The following is a 22,078-nucleotide window of genomic DNA, read 5'->3' as shown; positions in this document are numbered from 1 at the left end:
TTACCTATGGGAAATGCAGTTAATAGACAATCCACTGATATTTGATAGTCGTTTGTTATTATCGTACAATAAACTACAAATCCTACACACCCGTCCAGCGTCGCAGGCGTGTCGTGGAACGGTTGCTGTTGGTGTAGACAAGTCAGGTATAAATATAGTTCGTTGAAGCTCGTTTCTTTCGTTATTGACTGCAGGGAGAGTAACGTTATTTAGTCTGTTTGTGCATTTGCTTTATCGTTAGGCGTTTGTTTCATGTTGTGAACTAGGCTACCCTTTTCATTTAAAATCCACCGTTTCACCTAAGAATGAGTGATAACGATGATATCGAAGTCGATAGCGACGTGAGTAAATGTTTATTTCGCTACTTTACTAGCTACTGTATGTAGTTAGTTTGCTAGCTAGTAATCAATTAAAACGCCTGTTGAACTAACGATATCCACAAGAAGATCAACAGCCTTTAAAAGGTTAACTACAATAGCTAGATAGGTCAGCTAGTAGCTCTGGCTCAGAAATGTATTATGTTCACTTGCTAGCGTTATAAATATATATATATTCTTTGCATTGGGTTTGCTGCAATAATTGGGTTACAGTGTACTGCTAACTAAGTTGGCTGGCTAAAGCTACGTGGAATTGTGGCTACAATAGTACTTTTCTGTTCTGTTTCTTTTTTACAGGAAGACTCATCGAGATATCACAATGTGGTGGGTAATGACGTGTTAAATATGTCCCAAAAAATGTATTGTAATTAAGACCATGATAATATCTGGCAAAAAAAAAAAAAATGTTCGTCCTGGTAACTAATGTATATGATATATTACACAAACTTGGCAAGGGGTGGGTGCGGGTGGCTGAACAGAAGGGGTTTCCTGCAGTTAGTGAGCGAAAATGATATCAAGCTTAGTAGTTGTTTACTAGCATGCAAAGTTAGCCACACACTCTTCAATAATAGGACACGGCACACAAGGAAGATGTAACTAGCAGACAGAATACGGAGTTGGCTGAACGCTGGGGGTTTCTATAGGCGCTGGCACTGTCGTGTCACAACTATGATTTACCCTTTACATAATGTATGCAATATATCCATCAAGGTTTGAATTTGCACAGATCATCTTATCCATGCATTGAAGGGTATCCCCATCCCATACGCGGTCGTAGGAATTAAGAGACACACGAAATCTATTATATATTTAGAATAAAGCCTCCTGCAAAACGCAGCAGACAGCTCGAGCCACAGTCGGGGTAAATAAAAAAAAGTCAAACCTAGGAATACCGTTCTCGACCAGAAGCGTCTTTTCTAAATGCACTTCTAGGTCATGTGTTTAATCATGACGTGACTATTGTAATTTTAAATATAAAATTCGATACTTTCCAAATGGAAATTCATTACGCTAGCTACGACTTCAGCTCAGTAACTGTTTTAGTAAATGACGCCGTCGTCTCGTCGGGAAGGGAGAGAGCAGGGAGATGTTTTCCTGTCTGTTTCAGTGAGCTAGTGATTAGTGCCATCTTCACTCGACAGGCCACTGACCGGGCTGCTGGCAGGCTAAAGGCATGACGTAGCCGCGTCGCATACCGGCGAAATAAACACAGGCTCGCTGCACGACATACTTTTGCATAACAGTACGTAATGTTTTTCCCTTGTCAGCGAGGCAGTCTTTATCAAACTGAGTCTGATGGACTTGATTAACATTTAGCTGCAGAATGTCATATCAAAAATAATACATATACTTCTAGTTTAGGCAGGGCTTTTGTCATATTTGGCTAGGTTTATTTCCAAATATTTTCAAATTACTATGTGATATTCAAATCAATTATGTAGCTTATCCTTAAATTTAGTTTTGGACTATCAGAACAATTGGTCTGATGAGTTTAGCACATCACTTTCAAGCAACCATAAAACAATCGCTCTATGTTAACACCCCAACCCCCCTCCCCCCTCCTCCATTGGGGCCCACCTAGTCGCTGAGGAAGATCTTTAGGAAGTGGGACGGACTGGATCTCATGGGCATAGTAGTATAAGGGGGGGGGGGAAGAGTGTATTGGCACCATGAGTCTGTCCTGAGTGATGTTGAGAGCAGCACAAGACAGACAACATCGTTTTGAAGCTACAATGCAGGGTGTCACTGGGTTAGCTCGGGAGGCAGTTACTCTACTATACTACTGTAGACTGCTCTTCTGCGTCCCCCAATAGCACCGTGTGTGTGTGTATTACTTTTGACCAGAGCACTATGGCGACGCAGCCTATTGCTGTACTTAGTCAGCACCTGGAGATTATGTACCTTAAGTATTCCTATCTCTTGACTTGTTCCGCATTTTGTGTTTACAACCAGACTTAAAAATGTGTTGTTGTTTTACACACAATACCCCATAATGACGTAATGACGAGGTGAAAACATGTTTTGTATTGAAAATGACATGCACAAGTATTCACACAAAACATTTTAGAATCACCTGTGTCAGTGATTACAGCGGTGGGTCCTTCTGGTTAAGTTTCTTAAGAGATCTCCACACCTGGATTGTACAATATTTGCTCATTTATTCTTTTTAAAATTCTTCCAGCTCTGTCAAGTTGGATCATTGCTAGACAACCATTTCCAAGTCTTGCCATAGATTTTCAAGCAGATTGACAAGCATACCCATAACACGATGCAGCCACCACTATGCTTGAAAATATGGAGTGGTACTCGGTAATGTGTTGTATTGGATTTGTCCCAAACGTAACACTTTGCATTCAGAACAAAAAAGTGAATTGCTTTGCCACATGTTTTTTGCAGTATTACTTTATTTAGTGCCTTGTTGTAAAGAGGAAGTCCATGCAACTTATGTCACTGAACTTATTTAGGCTTGCCATTACAAACCGTTTGAATACTTATTGACTCAAGACATTTCAGCTTTAAATTTGTAAAAGTGTTTTTAAACAATTCCACTGAAATTATAGGGGATTGTGTGTAGGCCAGTGGCCCCCCCAAAAAATCTAAATGTAATCCATTTTCATTTCCGGCTGTAACACTACAAGATGTGGAAAAAGTCAAGGGGTGTGAATAGTTTCTGAAGGCACTGTAATGTTTTATGTTCTGAGGTAAGAATAGAATGGAAGTGATAGATCTAGTTAAGCTAACTAGCATCATCTGAAACCGAGCCATTGAGAAGCATCACATGCGCTGAATACAACAGGCGTAGACTTTACCGTGAAATGCTTACTTGCGCGCTAGGACTGGGCGATATGGCCAAAATATTATCACGGTATTGAATTTTTTAAATATATATATTTTTAAAGACTGTGTTTTTAGTTTTTGAGAACTAAAAGTTCCACATTTGCTTTGAGTAGTGATCCCAGGGTGCTTTATGAGTAGGGAGTAGTGATCCCAGGGTGCTTTATGAGTAGGGAGTAGTGATCCCAGGGTGCTTTATGAGTAGGGAGTAGTGATCCCAGGGTGCTTTATGAGTAGGGAGTAGTGATCCCAGGGTGCTTTATGAGTAGTAGGGAGTAGTGATCCCAGGGTGTTTTATGAGTAGGGAGTAGTGATCCCAGGGTGCTTTATGAGTAGGGAGTAGTGATCCCAGGGTGCTTTATGAGTAGGGAGTAGTGATCCCAGGGTGCTTTATGAGTAGGGAGTAGTGATCCCAGGGTGCTTTATGAGTAGGGAGTAGTGATCCCAGGGTGCTTTATGAGTAGGGAGTAGTGATCCCAGGGTGCTTTATGAGTAGGGAGTAGTGATCCCAGGGTGCTTTATGAGTAGGGAGTAGTGATCCCAGGGTGCTTTATGAGTAGGGAGTAGTGATCCCAGGGTGCTTTATGAGTAGGGAGTAGTGATCCCAGGGTGCTTTATGAGTAGGGAGTAGTGATCCCAGGGTGGTTTATGAGTAGGGAGTAGTGATCCCAGGGTGCTTTATGAGTAGTAGGGAGTAGTGATCCCAGGGTGCTTTATGAGTAGTAGGGAGTAGTGATCCCAGGGTGGTTTATGAGTAGGGAGTAGTGATCCCAGGGTGCTATATGAGTAGGGAGTAGTGATCCCAGGGTGCTATATGAGTAGTGAGTAGTGAGTAGTGATCCCAGGGTGCTTTATGAGTAGTGATCCCAGGGTGCTTTATGAGTAGTAGAGAGTAGTGATCCCAGGGTGCTTTGAGTAGTGAGGAGTGATCCCAGGGTGCTTTATGAGTAGGGAGTAGTGATCCCAGGGTGCTTTATGAGTAGTAGGGAGTAGTGATCCCAGGGTGCTCTGAGTAGGGAGTAGTGATCCCAGGGTGCTTTATGAGTAGTGATCCCAGGGTGCTTTATGAGTAGTGATCCCAGGGTGCTTTATGAGTAGTGATCCCAGGGTGCTTTATGAGTAGTAGGGAGTAGTGATCCCAGGGTGGTTTATGAGTAGTGAGGAGTGATCCCAGGGGTGGAAACACATAGACTCATTGAAATCATTGAGAATGTTTCTCCATTCTTTGGAAATGTCTAACTCAATGGATATGCATCAACATCAAGCAAAATGTTGTCATTAGATTGTCTGAGATAACAACATTTGAAATGTTAACTAATGCCTAGCGTGCATTACACTGCTTTCTGATACCACTGGATCATCTTACAGGGTTCAGCTATTACGGCAGCCATTTTGGAGCCTGAGCTACTTTACAGTTGCTCTCTATAGGCCCTAATGCATTTACAGGGGCCTGATATTAACGATGGCCCGGGGCCTGTAAACATGTGCTGTGCCAGTGGATCTCGTCAGTCGCTGGCCCATACGGACCGGTAACTTCTCAGTGCGTTCTGTCATTCCAGTTCAACATTTACCTGCTCTGTCGTAGTCTACCGTGGGAAAACCATTGAAAGCCACACGTAAAAACTACATGATCCAGACCCTTAGGCCAAACTATTGGGCAGTGGACAGCTGCTGTATCCCGGACCTAGTCTGGGTTAGTCCCAGACTCTTTATGCATTCCTCTAATAACTTGTCATGGAGAGAGTTGGTGGTGATTTTCATGGTGCTTTCTATGGTAATGTTACTCAGTCACTGTCCTAACCCTGTCGACTCCAGGCAAGTTGGATCCAAACCAACACCCTTTCTAGTAACCTTTCATGGTGCCATTTGCATCTGACATTTGGCTAGTACCTTTTAGTTTCATTATGATGCATAGGATTATAAATGAGTCAGTCAGGAACCTTTTGTGGGACCTACTGCTGCCTGGCCTGAAACAAGTTAAACTACTGCTAGTGCTGCTGCAGGTGATTGATTGGCTGCTCTACTCTGGGCCTATCTCTAGTCATGTGAGATGGGCAGGTGGCCATTTTTGTAAATCTATGATCTGAGCTGAAGGCTAAAACGCTGTGAGGGCTTACAGTGGAAGGAGAGGGTTTCTTTTACGCACATTAAACTTTGAACAGGCAACGATCAAAGGGCCCACTAAATATAGAGGAATAGTCAGTTTGATGTTCTAATAAAGTTATTTGTGATAGATGCAGATGCGGAGAGGGTTTGACAGGCCTGGCGGAGAGGGTTTGACAGGCCTGGCGGAGAGGGTTTGACAGGCCTGGCGGAGAGGGTTTGACAGGCCTGGCGGAGAGGGTTTGACAGGCCTGGCGGAGAGGGTTTGACAGGCCTGGCGGAGAGGGTTTGACATGCCCCCCCCCCCCCCCCCCCCCACCCACATATGTCTCAATAAAATGTACGTTTTGGGACCGAGAGGCCCCTTTATATTATAACGTTGGAGGAAATACTTTCCTAGCTTGTGAGGAATGTGTTTCCCTTAAATGCTAGCTAATATTTATAAAGATTTTGACTAGAGTTAGCTGGCTTGTTGGCTGGCTAGCTAGCTAGCTGGCTTGTTGGCTAGCTAGCTAGCTGGCTTGTTGGCTAGCTAGCTAGCTGGCTTGTTGGCTGGCTGGCTAGCTAGCTGGCTTGTTGGCTGGCTGGCTAGCTAGCTGGCTTGTTGGCTGGCTGGCTGGCTGGCTGGCTTGTTGGCTGGCTAGCTAGCTGGCTTGTTGGCTGGCTAGCTAGCTGGCTTGTTGGCTGGCTAGCTAGCTGGCTTGTTGGCTGGCTAGCTAGCTGGCTTGTTGGCTGGCTAGCTAGCTGGCTTGTTGGCTGGCTAGCTAGCTGGCTTGTTGGCTGGCTAGCTAGCTGGCTTGTTGGCTAGCTAGCTAGCTGGCTTGTTGGCTAGCTAGCTAGCTGGCTTGTTGGCTAGCTAGCTAGCTGGCTTGTTGGTTAGCTAGCTGGCTTGTTGGTTAGCTAGCTGGCTTGTTGGCTAGCTAGCTGGCTTGTTGGCTAGCTAGCTGGCTTGTTGGCTAGCTAGCTGGCTTGTTGGCTGGCTAGCTGGCTTGTTGGCTGGCTAGCTAGCTAGCTGGCTTGTTGGCTGGCTAGCTAGCTAGCTGGCCTTTTGGCTAGCTAGCTACTGCCATCAGTTGTTTTATCATATTTTGCCTGTCCACAGTTTTGTAGAATGCATACTGGCATTTGAATATAGCGCTGGAAAAGAGAATCCAGACGCACTGTGGACCCGGTAGACACATCTAAATGTAGATGCATAATGCGTTTGGAATTCCACCATCAGAACTCTATGATCGTGGAGTTCTAAAGCTTAATGAACTCAAGTCTAGACACGGCTTGAGGACTTTTTAACACGCCTGACTGGGAGGGGTTTAACACGCCTGACTGGGAGGGGTTTAACACGCCTGACTGGGAGGGGTTTAACACGCCTGACTGGGAGGGGTTTAACACGCCTGACTTGGTCAGGTGTAAAGAGACATGAAATGACTGTTTGCTTCCCAAATGAAACCCTATTCCCTAGATAGGGCTCTGGTCAAAAGTAGTGTACTACATAGGGAACAGTGTGCCATTTTGGGATTCAGACTGTGTTTAGGTAGATGATTCAACTGAGGCCCTGGCAGCAGTATGGAGTGGCTGAGAGAGGCCGGAGGGAGGAGTGTCATTGTGTTGTTGTAGATCTCTCTAGGCCTACAGATAGACGTGCAACAACACTAGTTGTTTAGGTAGATGATCCCCACAGGATGTCTGTTCTGTGTCTAGGCTATAGAGCGATGAAGACTGTTTGCGTAGGCACTAGACTGCAGATCACAGGGATAATTAGTAGGTTTGTGTTCAGAACAACATACTATACACGGAGTATACCCCCCTGCCCTCAGAACAGCCTCGATTTTTGTCGGGCGTGGACTGTACAAGGTGTCGAACGCACTCTCTACATACACACATTACACACCTGTCAGAATAAAGAAAACACTTGAGATGATGAGGGATACGAAGTATACTAAACACTCGAATCACCTTCCTAATATTGAGTCAGAACAGCTTCAATTCGTCGGGGCATGGACTCTAAGGTGCCAACCATTCCACAGGGATGCTGGCCCATGTTGACTCCAATACTTCCCACAGTTGTGTCAAGTTGGCTGGATGTCCTTTAGGTGGTGGACCATTCTTGATACACACGGGAAACTGTTGAGTTTGAAAAACCCAGCTGCGTTGGAGTTCTTGACACAAACCGGTGAGCCTGGCACCTACTACCATACCCCGTTCAAAGGCACATAAATATTTTGTCTTGTCCGTTTCAGCCTCTTCTTAAAAAATGTTTTGTTTAACCAGGTAGGCCAGTTGAGAACAATTTCTCACTGTGACCTGGCCAAGATAAGGCAAAGAGATAAAGAGAACAACAACAACAGAGTTGCACATGGAATAAACAAACGTACAGTCAATAACACAATAGAAAATCTGTATACAGTGTGTGCAAATGAAGTAAGGAGGTATGGCAATAAATAAGCTTACACAAGTGTTATATGTGCAAGTAGAAATACTGGTGTGCAAAAGGGCACAAAAACAAATATGGGGATGAGGTAGGTAGTTGGATGGGCTATTTACAGATGCGCTGTCTACAGCTGCAGCGACTGGTAAGCTGCTCTGACAGCTGACGCTTAAAGTTAGTGAGGGAGATGTAAGTTTCAGTCATTGGCAGCAGAGAACTGGAAGGAAAGGCGGCCGAATGAGGTGATGGCTTTGGGGGTGACCAGTGAGATATACCTGCTGGAGCGTGTGCTATGGGTGGGTGCTGCTATGGTGACCAGTGAGCTGAGATAAGGCGGAGCTTTACCTAGCAAAGACTTGTAGATGACCTGTAACCAGTGGGTTTGGTGACAAATATGTAGTGCGGACCAGCCAACGAGAGCATACAGGTCGCAGTGGTGGGTAGTATATGGGGTTTTGGGGACAAAACGGATGGCACTGTGATAGACTGCATCCAATTTGAGTAGAGTTTTGGGAGCATATTTTATAAATGACATCGTCGAGGATCGGTAGGATGGTCAGTTCTACGAGGGTATGTTTGGTAGCATGAGTGAAGGATGCTTTGTTGTGAAATAGGAAGCCAATTCTAGATTTAAATTTGGATTGGAGATGCTTAATGCGAGTCTGGAAGGAGAGTTTACAGTCCTAGCCAGACACCTAGGTATTTATAGTTGTCCACATTCTACGTCAGAACCATCCAGAGTAGTGATGCGAGTGCAGGCAGCGATTGTTTGAAGAGCATGCATTTAATTTTACTAGCATTTAAGAGCAGTTGGAGGCCACAGAAGGAGAGTTGTATGGCATTGAAGCTCGTTTGGAGGCTAGTTAACAGTGTCCAAAGAAGGGCCAGATGTATACAGAATGGTGTCGTCTGCGTAGAGGTGGATCAAGGAATCACCAGCAGCAAGAGCAACATCGTTGATATATACAGAGAAAAGGTCGGCCCGAGAATTTAACCCTGTGGCACCCCCATAGAGACTGCCAGAGGTCTGGACAACAGGCCCTCCGATTTGACACTGAACTCTATCTGAGAAGTAGTTGGTGAGCCAGGCGAGGCAGTCATTTGAGAAACCAAGGCTGTTGAGTCTGCTGATAAGAATGCGGTGATTGACAGAGTCGAAAGCCTTGGCCAGGTCGATGAATACGGTTGCACAGTACTGTCTCTTATCGATGGCGGTTATGATATCATTTAGTACCTTGAGCGTGGCTGAGGTGCACCCATGACCAGCTCTGAAACCAGATTGCATAGTGGAGAAGGTATGGTGCGAAATGGTCGGTTCAATCTGTTTGTTAACTTGGCTTTCGAAGACTTTAGAAAGACATGGTAGGATGGATATAGGTCTGTAACAGTTTGGGTCTAGGGTGTCTTCCCCTTTTGAAGAGTGGGATGACCGTGGCAGCTTTCCAATCTTTAGGAATCTGATCAATCATGGATTGTGTATGGCACACATACACACAATCCATGTCTCAAGGCTTAAAAATCCTTCTTTAACCAGTCTCCTCCCCTACATCTACACTGATTTCAAAATGTGACATGAGTAAGGGTTCTTAGCTTTCACATGCTCAGTCTAGGTCATGGAAAGAGCAAGTGTTCCTGAGCTCAAACCACAGTCTCGCTGTAGCAGAGCTCAAAACGCTGGTAGGCCGTAATGATACGTAGCGACAAAATAGATTCTTTAAGACTCATTTCACTGTACAAGAACGCACCTAAATCTGTAAATGAATCAATCCAAATGCCTAGTTAAATAAGACTAAATAAATAAATACTATCCTTCAAGATAGTGGCAAATACAAAGTCTCTGGGTATTACTAAACATTCCTGACCCAGAACAGAACTCCTAATAGTTGGTCAGTTAGGCCTAGTTGTCAGGTGTAGGCAAATTAGGAACTGTAATACTAAAACACAATGTCACCAATTTACCCACCTCATCCTCTCACCTCATCTGAATAGGGTTAGTCTTTTTTTCCCCTCCCCTGGGCTTTATCTAGGTCACCACACCCACTACTCGCCCTGGTCTAAAGTGTTCTGCATGTTTACTCCACACAGTTGTAGCTGCACTGGGGTCAGTTCTCATCACTGTAGGGGGTGTCGTAGTGGTGCCAGTGTTAATTTACCGGTTGTAGAAATAAAGAAAACCGTAGAATAGAATCATAAATGCAGATCCATATGAATTGTTATAGGATGATCTCTTAGGTGTCAGTCAGTTTCTTCCATGAACATCTCCTTTGCTGCCTCACCAACTCACCATGCCTGTCCTGTCCTGTCTTGGCTGGCCGGACGGGCCAGGTCCTCAACCTGGTGCACGCTCTCAAACACAGAACGCTGAGTTGGTGGGGATTACGTAGAAGAGTTGTTCGCAGAAGCTTGGTGTGTGTGTTTTCCTGTCCCCCTGTCAGTCCAAACCTCGCTGGAGACCTCCCCCCTCCCCTGCTAAAGCCCCCCCCCCCCCTGTGACTCTCTCATTGCAGGCTGACAAACGAGCACACCACAATGCACTGGAGCGCAAACGTAGGGATCACATCAAAGACAGCTTTCACAGCCTGCGAGATTCCGTGCCCGCCTTGCAAGGGGAAAAGGTTGGTAGAGAGGTAAAAACCCAAATCTCTTAGGGAGGGGGGGATCCTTTTAGGGAGGGGAGTGTTTTGCTGTGTGCATCCAGAGCCATGTATTTCAAGTTGGGACACTTTATTTATTTATTATTTTTTATATATATTTATATATATATTTATATACATTTCTAGATGTTCAGTTACGTATCATTGTTTAAATATTCCGCATTCAGTGTTAATGGGGTTCTAACATGGCTGTTATAGAATGTTGTAGTGTCATGTTAATGCGTTCTGACATGGCTGTTGTAGTGTAATGTTAATGGGGTTCTAACATGGCTGCTATAGAATGTTGTAGTGTCATGTTAATGGGGTTCTAACATGGCTGCTATAGAATGTTGTGGTGTCATGTTAATGGGGTTCTAACATGGCTGCTATAGAATGTTGTAGTGTCATGTTAATGGGGTTCTAACATGGCTGTTGTAGAATGTTGTAGTGTCATGTTAATGGGGTTCTAACATGGCTGTTGTAGTGTCATGTTAATGGGGTTCTGACATGGCTGCTATAGAATGTTGTAGTGTCATGTTAATGGGGTTCTAACATGGCTGTTATAGAATGTTGTAGTGTCATGTTAATGGGGTTCTAACATGGCTGTTGTAGTGTCATGTTAATGGGGTTCTGACATGGCTGCTATAGAATGTTGTAGTGTCATGTTACTGGGGTTCTAACATGGCTGTTATAGAATGTTGTAGTGTCATGTTAATGGGGTTCTAACATGGCTGTTATAGAATGTTGTAGTGTCATGTTAATGGGGTTCTAACATGGCTGTTGTAGTGTCATGTTAATGGGGTTCTGACATGGCTGCTATAGAATGTTGTAGTGTCATGTTAATGGGGTTCTAACATGGCTGTTATAGAATGTTGTAGTGTCATGTTAATGGGGTTCTAACATGGCTGTTGTAGTGTCATGTTAATGGGGTTCTGACATGGCTGCTATAGAATGTTGTAGTGTCATGTTAATGCGTTCTGACATGGCTGTTGTAGTGTAATGTTAATGGGGTTCTAACATGGCTGCTATAGAATGTTGTAGTGTCATGTTAATGGGGTTCTAACATGGCTGCTATAGAATGTTGTGGTGTCATGTTAATGGGGTTCTAACATGGCTGCTATAGAATGTTGTAGTGTCATGTTAATCGGGTTCTAACATGGCTGCTATAGAATGTTGTAGTGTCATGTTAATGGGGTTCTGACATGGCTGCTATAGAATGTTGTAGTGTCATGTTAATGGGGTTCTGACATGGCTGTTGTAGTGTAATGTTAATGGGGTTCTGACATGGCTGTTATAGAATGTTGCAGTGTCATGTTAATGGGGTTCTAACAATGGCTGCTATATAATGTTGTAGTGTCATGTTAATGGGGTTCTAACATGGCTGCTATATAATGTTGTAGTGTCATGTTAATGGGGTTCTAACATGGCTGTTGTAGTGTCATGTTAATGGGGTTCTAACATGGCTGCTATAGAATGTTGTAGTGTCATGTTAATGGGGTTCTAACATGGCTGTTGTAGTGTCATGTTAATGGGGTTCTAACATGGCTGTTATAGAATGTTGTAGTGTCATGTTAATGGGGTTCTGACATGGCTGCTATAGAATGTTGTAGTGTCATGTTAATGGGGTTCTAACATGGCTGCTATAGAATGTTGTAGTGTCATGCTAATGGGGTTCTAACATGGCTGCTATAGAATGTTGTGGTGTCATGTTAATGGGGTTCTAACATGGCTGCTATAGAATGTTGTGGTGTCATGTTAATGGGGTTCTAACATGGCTGCTATAGAATGTTGTGGTGTCATGTTAATGGGGTTCTAACATGGCTGCTATAGAATGTTGTAGTGTCATGTTAATGGGGTTCTAACATGGCTGCTATAGAATGTTGTAGTGTCATGTTAATGGGGTTCTAACATGGCTGTTGTAGTGTCATGTTAATGGGGTTCTGACATGGCTGCTATAGAATGTTGTAGTGTCATGTTAATGGGGTTCTAACATGGCTGTTATAGAATGTTGTAGTGTCATGTTAATGGGGTTCTAACATGGCTGTTGTAGTGTCATGTTAATGGGGTTCTGACATGGCTGCTATAGAATGTTGTAGTGTCATGTTACTGGGGTTCTAACATGGCTGTTATAGAATGTTGTAGTGTCATGTTAATGGGGTTCTAACATGGCTGTTATAGAATGTTGTAGTGTCATGTTAATGGGGTTCTAACATGGCTGTTGTAGTGTCATGTTAATGGGGTTCTGACATGGCTGCTATAGAATGTTGTAGTGTCATGTTAATGGGGTTCTAACATGGCTGTTATAGAATGTTGTAGTGTCATGTTAATGGGGTTCTAACATGGCTGTTGTAGTGTAATGTTAATGGGGTTCTAACATGGCTGCTATATAATGTTGTAGTGTCATGTTAATGGGGTTCTAACATGGCTGCTATAGAATGTTGTAGTGTCATGTTAATGGGGTTCTAACATGGCTGCTATAGAATGTTGTGGTGTCATGTTAATGGGGTTCTAACATGGCTGCTATAGAATGTTGTAGTGTCATGTTAATCGGGTTCTAACATGGCTGCTATAGAATGTTGTAGTGTCATGTTAATGGGGTTCTGACATGGCTGCTATAGAATGTTGTAGTGTCATGTTAATGGGGTTCTGACATGGCTGTTGTAGTGTAATGTTAATGGGGTTCTGACATGGCTGTTATAGAATGTTGCAGTGTCATGTTAATGGGGTTCTAACATGGCTGCTATAGAATGTTGTAGTGTCATGTTAATGGGGTTCTAACATGGCTGTTGTAGTGTCATGTTAATGGGGTTCTAACATGGCTGCTATAGAATGTTGTAGTGTCATGTTAATGGGGTTCTAACATGGCTGTTGTAGTGTCATGTTAATGGGGTTCTAACATGGCTGTTATAGAATGTTGTAGTGTCATGTTAATGGGGTTCTGACATGGCTGCTATAGAATGTTGTAGTGTCATGTTAATGCGTTCTGACATGGCTGTTTGTAGTGTAATGTTAATGGGGTTCTAACATGGCTGCTATATAATGTTGTAGTGTCATGTTAATGGGGTTCTAACATGGCTGCTATAGAATGTTGTGGTGTCATGTTAATGGAGTTCTAACATGGCTGCTATAGAATGTTGTAGTGTCATGTTAATGGGGTTCTAACATGGCTGCTATAGAATGTTGTAGTGTCATGCTAATGGGGTTCTAACATGGCTGCTATAGAATGTTGTGGTGTCATGTTAATGGGGTTCTAACATGGCTGCTATAGAATGTTGTGGTGTCATGTTAATGGGGTTCTAACATGGCTGCTATAGAATGTTGTAGTGTCATGTTAATGGGGTTCTAACATGGCTGCTATAGAATGTTGTAGTGTCATGTTAATGGGGTTCTAACATGGCTGCTTTAGAATGTTGTAGTGTCATGTTAATGGGGTTCTAACATGGCTGCTATAGAATGTTGTCATGTTAATGGGGTTCTGACATGGCTGCTATAGAATGTTGTAGTGTCATGTTAATGGGGTTCTAACATGGCTGCTATAGAATGTTGTCATGTTAATGGGGTTCTAACATGGCTGCTATAGAATGTTGTCATGTTAATGGGGTTCTGACATGGCTGTTATAGAATGTTGTAGTGTCATGTTAATGCATCATCATTTTCATTCTGGACATTCTATTCCTCATGTAATGCATTGTCTTACATCAGGTGGCGTCACTCCTACGCGACGCTCGTCCCTCAACAGGGACCAGTGCAGGCGGAATCGTCGCGCTGTCTGACGTAAGACTGCCGTGGAATGTTGATGGGGAGCTTACATGGCTGCTATAGAATGTTGTAGTGTCATGTTAATGGGGTTCTAACATGGCTGTTATAGAATGTTGTAGTGTCATGTTAATGGGGTTCTAACATGGCTGTTATAGAATGTTGTAGTGTCATGTTAGTGGGGTTCTAACATGGCTGCTATAGAATGTTGTAGTGTCATGTTAATGGGGTTCTAACATGGCTGTTATAGAATGTTGTAGTGTCATGTTAATGGGGTTCTAACATGGCTGCTATAGAATGTTGTAGTGTCATGTTAATGGGGTTCTAACATGGCTGTTATAGAATGTTGTAGTGTCATGTTAATGGGGTTCTAACATGGCTGTTATAGAATGTTGTAGTGTCATGTTAATGGGGTTCTAACATGGCTGTTATAGAATGTTGTAGTGTCATGTTAATGGGGTTCTAACATGGCTGCTATAGAATGTTGTAGTGTCATGTTAATGGGGTTCTAACATGGCTGTTATAGAATGTTGTAGTGTCATGTTAATGGGGTTCTAACATGGCTGTTATAGAATGTTGTAGTGTCATGTTAATGGGGTTCTAACATGGCTGCTATAGAATGTTGTAGTGTCAATGTTAATGGGGTTCTAACATGGCTGCTATAGAATGTTGTAGTGTCAATGTTAATGGGGTTCTAACATGGCTGCTATAGAATGTTGTAGTGTCATGTTAATGGGGTTCTAACATGGCTGTTATAGAATGTTGTAGTGTCATGTTAATGGGGTTCTAACATGGCTGCTATAGAATGTTGTAGTGTCAATGTTAATGGGGTTCCAACATGGCTGCTATAGAATGTTGTAGTGTCATGTTAATGCTTCATAATGCAGAAGCCTTACACTTGAAGTACATGGCTCTGGGTGTGTCCTGTTATTGACATTCTGAGTGAATGAGATGGGAGGGGGATAGGGGTATGTAATTGCATTGCAATGTGTTGATATGATATGTATGTTTGATGTAATGTTGCTGTACTTCATATTTCAAAGGTAATGCCATGGATAATATAGCTACTTCAATGTATTCAATAGATATGTAGTTATGACATGGAAGAGGGAGGGAATGGAGAGTGGAGGAGAAGAGAGCGTGCAACCCAGACATGTGTTCTAACCAGAAACACTGGGACACAGGCTAGTGTCAGGAAGTTGTGTGCAAACCTTTAGCTTTTTCCTGTTTTGACATCTCTGACATGGAGGGCTGTTTTTCTTTTCAAACAAGACCCCCCCACCACCACCAACACTGGTGTAACATAACACTATGGTCGCTTGGTAACTAAGATTGCTTTCGGACAGGTGGGCGAATAGAAGTGATGGAACTGCTAGCTATTGCAGATGGCTGTTGGCGAGTTAGTCAATGTACAAGGTAGACCCAGCCAAATTACATTGTCGTGATCGTACAAAATTGGGTCGCTTCCTGTTTACAGATGCAAGTAGTGCCTCAAGGGCTTATATTTTGAGTGCCAATCCTTTCAGCCTGGACTATTTGATTTTTTTTTTTTTGTTGATGCAGAGACTGAAGAAAAAGCAAGACATTTCACTGACGCCTTTTTTTTTTTGGTTCATATATTAAACAATCATATTTTTATTTGTCTCATTGTTATTCGTACTGAGTCGATGGGTATGAGGTAGAAACACTATATATACACAAAAGTATGTGGACACACCTTCAAATTACTGTATTCGGCTATTTCAGTTTATCAAATCTCTGCCCTGCTAGAGCTGCCCCGGTCAACTAAGTGCTGTTATTATGAAGTGGAAACTTCTAGGAGCAACACCGGCTCAGCCCCGAAGTAGTAGGCCACCCAAGGTCACAGAGTGGGACTGCATAGCGAGTCGAAAAATGGTCTACTCGGGTTGCAACACTCGCTACCAAGTTCCAAACTGTTCGGAAATGGCCGAGCAGCCGCACACAAGCCTAAGATCACCATGCGCAATGCCAAGTGTCGGCTGGAATGGTGTAATGCTTGCCGCCATAGGACTCTGGAGCAGTGGAACTGGAGTGATGAATCACACTTCACCATCTGGCAGTCCGACGGACTAATCTGTTTTTGGCGGATGCCAGGAGAACGCTACCTACCCCAATGCATAGTACCAATTGTAAAGTTTGGTGGAGGAGGAATAATGGTCTGGGGCTGTTTTTCATGGTTCGGGCTAGGCCCCTTAGTTCCAGTGAAGGGAAATCGTAACGCTACAGCATAAAATGACATTTTAAACAATTCTGTGCTTCCATGTTTGGGGAAGGCCCTTGCCTGTTTCAGCATGACTGTGCCCCCGTGCAGAAAGCGAGATCCATACAGAAATGGTTTGTCGAGATCGGTGTGGACGAATTTGACTGGCCTGCACAGAGCCCTGACCTCGCCTCCATCGAACACCTTTGTGATGAATTGGAACGCCAACTGCGAGCCAGGCCTAATTGCCCAACATCCGTGTAGGACCTCACTAATGCTCTTGTGGCTGAATGGAAGCAAGTCCACGCAGCAATGTTCCAACATCTAGTTTAAAGCCTTCCCAGAAGAGTGGAGGCTGTTAAACCAGCAAAGGGGGGACCAACTCCATATAATGGCCTGTGATTTTTGGAATGAGACAAGCAGGTGTCCACATACTTTTGGTCATATAGTCTATGTCCATATAAGTAGGATGTAAGTGACTAGGCAACAGGATAAACCGTAACAGCGGTGTATCTGATGAGTCCATGATAGGTTCTTAGTGATGTGCACACCGAGTAACTTGACGCTCCCGACCTGCTCCACTACAGCCCCATCGATGGGGATGGGGGCGTGGCTCTGCCCTCAGTTTCCTGTAGTTCATGATTTGTTCCTTTTGTCTTGTTGACGTTGAAGAGGTCGGCACCAAGCTGCCGGTACTCTGATCTCCTCCCTCCTCTCGTCGTCGGTGATCAGGCCTACCACTATTGTTGCCTGTAAACTTAATGATGGCGTTTGAGTCGTGCATGGCCACTTAGTTGTGGGTGAACCGGGTGTACAGGAGGGGACTAAGCACGCACCCCTGAGAGGCCTTTGTGTTGAGCGTCAGCCTGGTGGTTGTGCTGTTGCCTACCCTCACCACCTGGAGGCGGCTCATCAGGAAGTCCAGGATCAAGTTGCAGAGGGATGTTTTTAGTCCCAGGGTCCTTAGCTTTTGGATGAGCTTGGATGGCACTATGGTGTTGAACGCTGAGCTGTTGTCAATGAATAGCATTCTCACGTAGGTATTCATTTTGTCTAGGTGGATGAGGACAATATGGACTGAAATAAAGATTGCATGATCTGTTGGGGCAGTATTTGAGTTGGAGTGGGTCCAGGGTGCATGGGATGATGGTGTTGATGTGAGCCTTTCAAAGAATTTCATGGTTACTGATGTGAGTGCTATGGGGCGATAGTCATTTAGACAGGTTGCCTTGGCGTTCTTGGGGACAGGGACTATGGGGACAGGGACAGGTGGTCTCCTTGAAACATGTAGGTATTACAGACAGGGAGAGGTTAAAAAGGGGAGAGGTTAAAAATGTCAGTGGCGACACCAGCTGGTCAGAGCATGTTCTATGCGTCCTGGAAATCCACCTGGCTGCCTTGTGAATGTTAATCTGTTTAAAGGTCTTCCTCACATTGGCTACTGTGAGCGTCATCACACACTATTCCGGAACAGCTGGTGCTCTTATGCATGGTTCAGTATTGCCAGCCTCGAAGCGAGCATAGAAGGTATTTTGCTCCTCTGGTAGGCTCACTTCACTGGGCAGCTCGTGGCTGGGTTTCCCTTTGTAATCCAGGATAGTTTGCAAACTCTGTCAGAGCCGGTGTAGTATGATTCAATCTTAGTCCTGTATTGATGCTTTGCCTGTTTGTTGGTTTGTCGGAGGGCATAGTGGGATTTCTTAGAAACGTCCGGATTAGTGTCCCGTTCCTTGAAAGTGACAGCTTTAGCGCAGTGTGGATAGGATAGTCATGTACAGAGCTCATCCAGTTTATTTTCCAGTTATTGCACTTCGCCAGAACAGAGGGTAGAAGAAATGTATCCACTCTGACGTCATCTCGTCAGGGATACAGTGCGCCGTAACTCTGAGTGTCGGGGATTTAAGCCTGGCCAGTGATAATCAGTATTTCTTTCACCTCCAACTCATTGAAGTAGAAGTCCTGGTTCAAATCGAGGTTAGTGATGGCTGCTCTGATATCCAGAAGCTCTTTTTGGTCACAAACGATGATGGAAAAATAATGTACAAAAAAAGTTGTGATCAGTTAAAAGAAATGCACAAAATGGCACAATTGGTCAGGAGCCGTAAAATGGACTCTGTCTCTGGAGGGAATATTCTGCCTTAGTTCACGACCCAGCTACGATCTGGTTCATATAGAGTCAATGATCTGAGCAGGCCAGACCCAGCTACGATCTGGCTCATATAGAGTCAATGATCTGAGCAGGCCAGACCCAGCTACGATCTGGTTCATATAGAGTCAATGATCTTAGCAGGCCAGACCCAGCTACTGTCACATCGGTGCCTTTGGGAGAGCCGAAGGACGAACTGTGACAATTTTTTCCCCCCAAGTAAGACAGCTTCATTTATCCACCAATGTTGGTTGATGTCTGTGAGTAGGAAGTTGTTCCCAGTTGTGCATGTCTATCTTCCTGAGTCTGCCTTTATTGGTGATATATGAGGGGAGGATCCATTGACTTAAGTGGTTCAGGAAACAGACTTTAGTATCAGGGTGAATAACACTATACTACCAATGTTTGGAGTTATCTGGTGATCTTGTAGACTTGATTATTTGGGCAGCAGGTAGCCTAGTGGTTAGTGTTGGGCCAGTTACCGAAAAGTTGCTGGATTGAATCCCCGAGCTGACAAGGTAAAAATTTGTCATCCTGCCCCTGAACAAGGCAGTTAACACTGTTTCCCGGTAGGCTGTCAATGTCCCGGTAGGCTGTCAATGTCCTTGCTCTCCAAGCCTGGGGGGCGTCGGCAGCGTGGCCTTGGGGGGAGGGGCGTCGGCGGCGTGGCCTGGGTGGGGGGAGGGGCGTCGGCAGCGTGGCCTGGGGGGGTTGGCAGCTGTTTTAAGCTAGATTTACAGCAGTAGTATTACAGTAGGGGTCGATGGGTCCGTCAGTATAGTGAGTTATTACGGTAGCTGTGCTAGAGGGGTCGGTGTAGGGAGGTTGTTACGGTAGCTGTGCTAGAGGGGTCGGTGTAGGGAGGTTGTTATGATAGCTGTGCTAGAGGGGTCGGTGTAGGGAGGTTGTTATGATAGCTGTGCTAGAGGGGTCGGTGTAGGGAGGTTGTTATGATAGCTGTGCTAGAGGGGTCGGTGTAGGGAGGTTGTTATGATAGCTGTGCTAGAGGGGTCGGTGTAGGGAGGTTGTTATGATAGCTGTGCTAGAGGGGTCGGTGTAGGGAGGTTGTTATGATAGCTGTGCTAGGAAATGTGATTTTAATAAGGACACTGACATCTTTCCTTGTCATATTTGAGTGTTCCCTTTGTTGCCAACAGCAATCTATCAAACAGGCGTCGCGAGCTCAGATCCTAGACAAAGCCACGGACTATATCCAGTACATGAGGAGGAAAAACCACACCCACCAGCAGGACATCGACGACCTGAAGAGGCAGAACGCACTGCTGGAGCAGCAAGGTGAGTATGATGGAGAATCTACTGTACCTACGGACCATCTACCTGTAGTATGATGGAGAATCTACCGTACCTACGGACCATCTACCTGTAGTATGATGGAGAATCTACCGTACCTACGGACCATCTCTTCCTGTAGTATGATGGAGAATCTACCTTACTTACGGACCATCTCTTCCTGTAGTATGATGGAGAATCTACCGTACCTACGGACCATCTCTTCCTGTAGTATGATGGAGAATCTACCTTACTTACGGACCATCTCTTCCTGTAGTATGATGGAGAATCTACCGTACCTACGGACCATCTCTTCCTGTAGTATGATGGAGAATCTACCGTACCTACGGACCATCTCTTCCTGTAGTAGGATTAGTAACCTACCGTACCTATGGACCATCTCTTCCTGTAGTAGGATTTGTAACCGACCGTACCTATGGACCTTGTTTCTGTAGCGTGTGTTTGTCTGCTTATGGGTCAAATTTGGACATTGACCTTTGACATTTACCTCTTCATCTTCTCAACCCTTTTCTTTATTCTCCCTTGCTCCCTCTCCTCCATCCTCTTTCTTTTTCCTCCCTTTGTCTATTTCCTTCCTTTCTCTGTCCTCTCCTTCTCCCCATTCTCTTTTCCCCTGTAGTGCGTGCCCTGGAGAAGGTGAAGGGTTCGACGCAGCTCCAGGCCAGCTACAGTTCTTCAGACAGCAGCCTGTACACCAACCCTAAAGGCAGCGCTGTGTCCGCTTTCGACGGAGGCTCTGACTCCAGCTCCGAGTCCGAGCCAGAGGAACCCCCAGCCCCCAGGAAGAAGCTCCGCGTGGAGGCCAGCTAGGACTCTGGACTAGCCCACAGTGCCACGCCTGGTGTGGAGGGGTACTGCAGGCACGGGTACTGGTCCAGTAGTCAGTACTTATCCTGTAATTCCCACTACATTCTTTCTCTGGATGTGCTCTCACTGCATAGTGAAGACTCCAATCCTTCCCTCATGATCTGTCTATCCTGAAGTCTCTTCATCACGCCATCCGCTGGAGAGGGAGAGAGGGAGAGAGAGAGAAGAACACTGATTTTAGAACCTAACGTGCAAGGAAAAACAACAAACATTTTCCCTTTCTCGCTCTCTCTTCCCTTTCCTCTCCTCTCTCAGCAATGTCAACTATCCAAAACTCTCTCCTCCCAGTGGAAGGCTACGGAGAGAAGAGGCGTACTCCTCCAAGCACTGCTGAAATATTATTTAGTTTCTTGTGTCTTTGTCTGTTTTAGAATTTACACACGTCAAGAAGAGTCGTCGGATAAACGTTTTTAAAAAAAAACCCATTTAAAACCATTAACTTTTTTTCCACAAAGAATTTGAAGCTAAATATTGATTTAAAACTGAAAGAAAAACCCACCTCTGGCCCATAGAATTAATTTTCCATTTTGACACACGGTGAAATTAAAACAAATATAATCCCCTTTGTAGAAAATCATTGATGTTTTGGAAAAAAGGACTAGATTTCTTCCGTCTTTTAGCTTGAACTAGTGAATGAGTTTAGGTGGCTGAGTCAGTAATCTCCATGTTTTAAATAAATACAAAACATCATTGATTGTATGTTTTTATGTTCTCAAAAAATGTTTTTATATTCTCACAAATTTGTCACTTGTAGTTGTGTTTCAAAGATATGAAATAGATATGAATGTCAATGTCGTTCCCATTTTCTATTCAATTTGAGGAGAAAATGACGTCCCTGTCAAGGTGTTGTGAATTACACAGTGAACTCTTTAATGTCGGCGACTCCCCAAGTAAAAAAAAAATAAAAGAAGAAAAAAAAAGAGAAAAGCATTTTGCGTCTCTAGGAAATGTGTCTTTTCAATTATCTCTCCTCCCTCCCCCATTTTAGGGTATGATTAGTGTAAACTAAATAATCTTTGTCTGATTCCATTCCTTGGAAATTACAAGTATGTTGTACATACTGCCAACAATTGTCTTGCAAGTTGAGGCCTACCTTTACTATGAGACTATATAAATAAACCTATTTTATCCTTTAAAAAGTGTGATTCTGTATTTTGTTGCAGGTTCTTCTGTTAAGTGGACAACGTATCCAAACATTTATAATCTGAAGAGAAATTATACATGATACATTTTATGGTTTAGATTTTGTCACCTGCATTGTAAATAACAGGTGTAGACTAACAGTGAAATGCTTATGGGCCCTTCCCAACAATGCAGAGGGGGGGGGGACAACGATAATTTGGCATCAGTACTGAGTTGATGTGCCGGGGTAACAAGTAATTGAGGTAGATATGTAGTGACTTG

The 22,078-nt window shown here is 44.1% G+C and overlaps 1 protein-coding gene across 10 annotated transcripts; it reads left to right on the top strand.

Annotated features, from left to right (window-relative positions):
- The first annotated feature begins 34 nt into the window (after positions 1-34).
- Positions 35-21,813, top strand: max (myc associated factor X). Of its 10 annotated transcripts, none has more exons than XM_031836806.1 (6): positions 101-341; positions 675-701; positions 10,248-10,367; positions 14,076-14,147; positions 19,654-19,792; positions 20,427-21,813. In XM_031836806.1, exons 1-6 carry the CDS (start codon positions 306-308, stop codon positions 20,615-20,617), a joined length of 585 nt encoding a protein of 194 aa, XP_031692666.1. In that variant the 5' UTR covers positions 101-305; the 3' UTR covers positions 20,618-21,813. The 10 variants fall into 10 exon arrangements, with proteins under 10 accessions (XP_031692669.1, XP_031692666.1, XP_031692668.1 ...); XM_031836807.1 differs by having other exon boundaries at positions 104-341; positions 10,248-10,355; XM_031836809.1 differs by lacking the exon at positions 14,076-14,147 and having other exon boundaries at positions 35-341.
- The last annotated feature ends 265 nt before the right edge of the window (positions 21,814-22,078 follow it).

Source organism: Oncorhynchus kisutch, linkage group LG12, assembly GCF_002021735.2.
Source record: "Oncorhynchus kisutch isolate 150728-3 linkage group LG12, Okis_V2, whole genome shotgun sequence".
NCBI classification, from domain to species: Eukaryota; Metazoa; Chordata; class Actinopteri; order Salmoniformes; family Salmonidae; genus Oncorhynchus; species Oncorhynchus kisutch.
The sequence above is the reverse complement of the archived record's forward strand: the minus strand, read 5'-3'. Positions and strand labels throughout refer to the sequence as shown.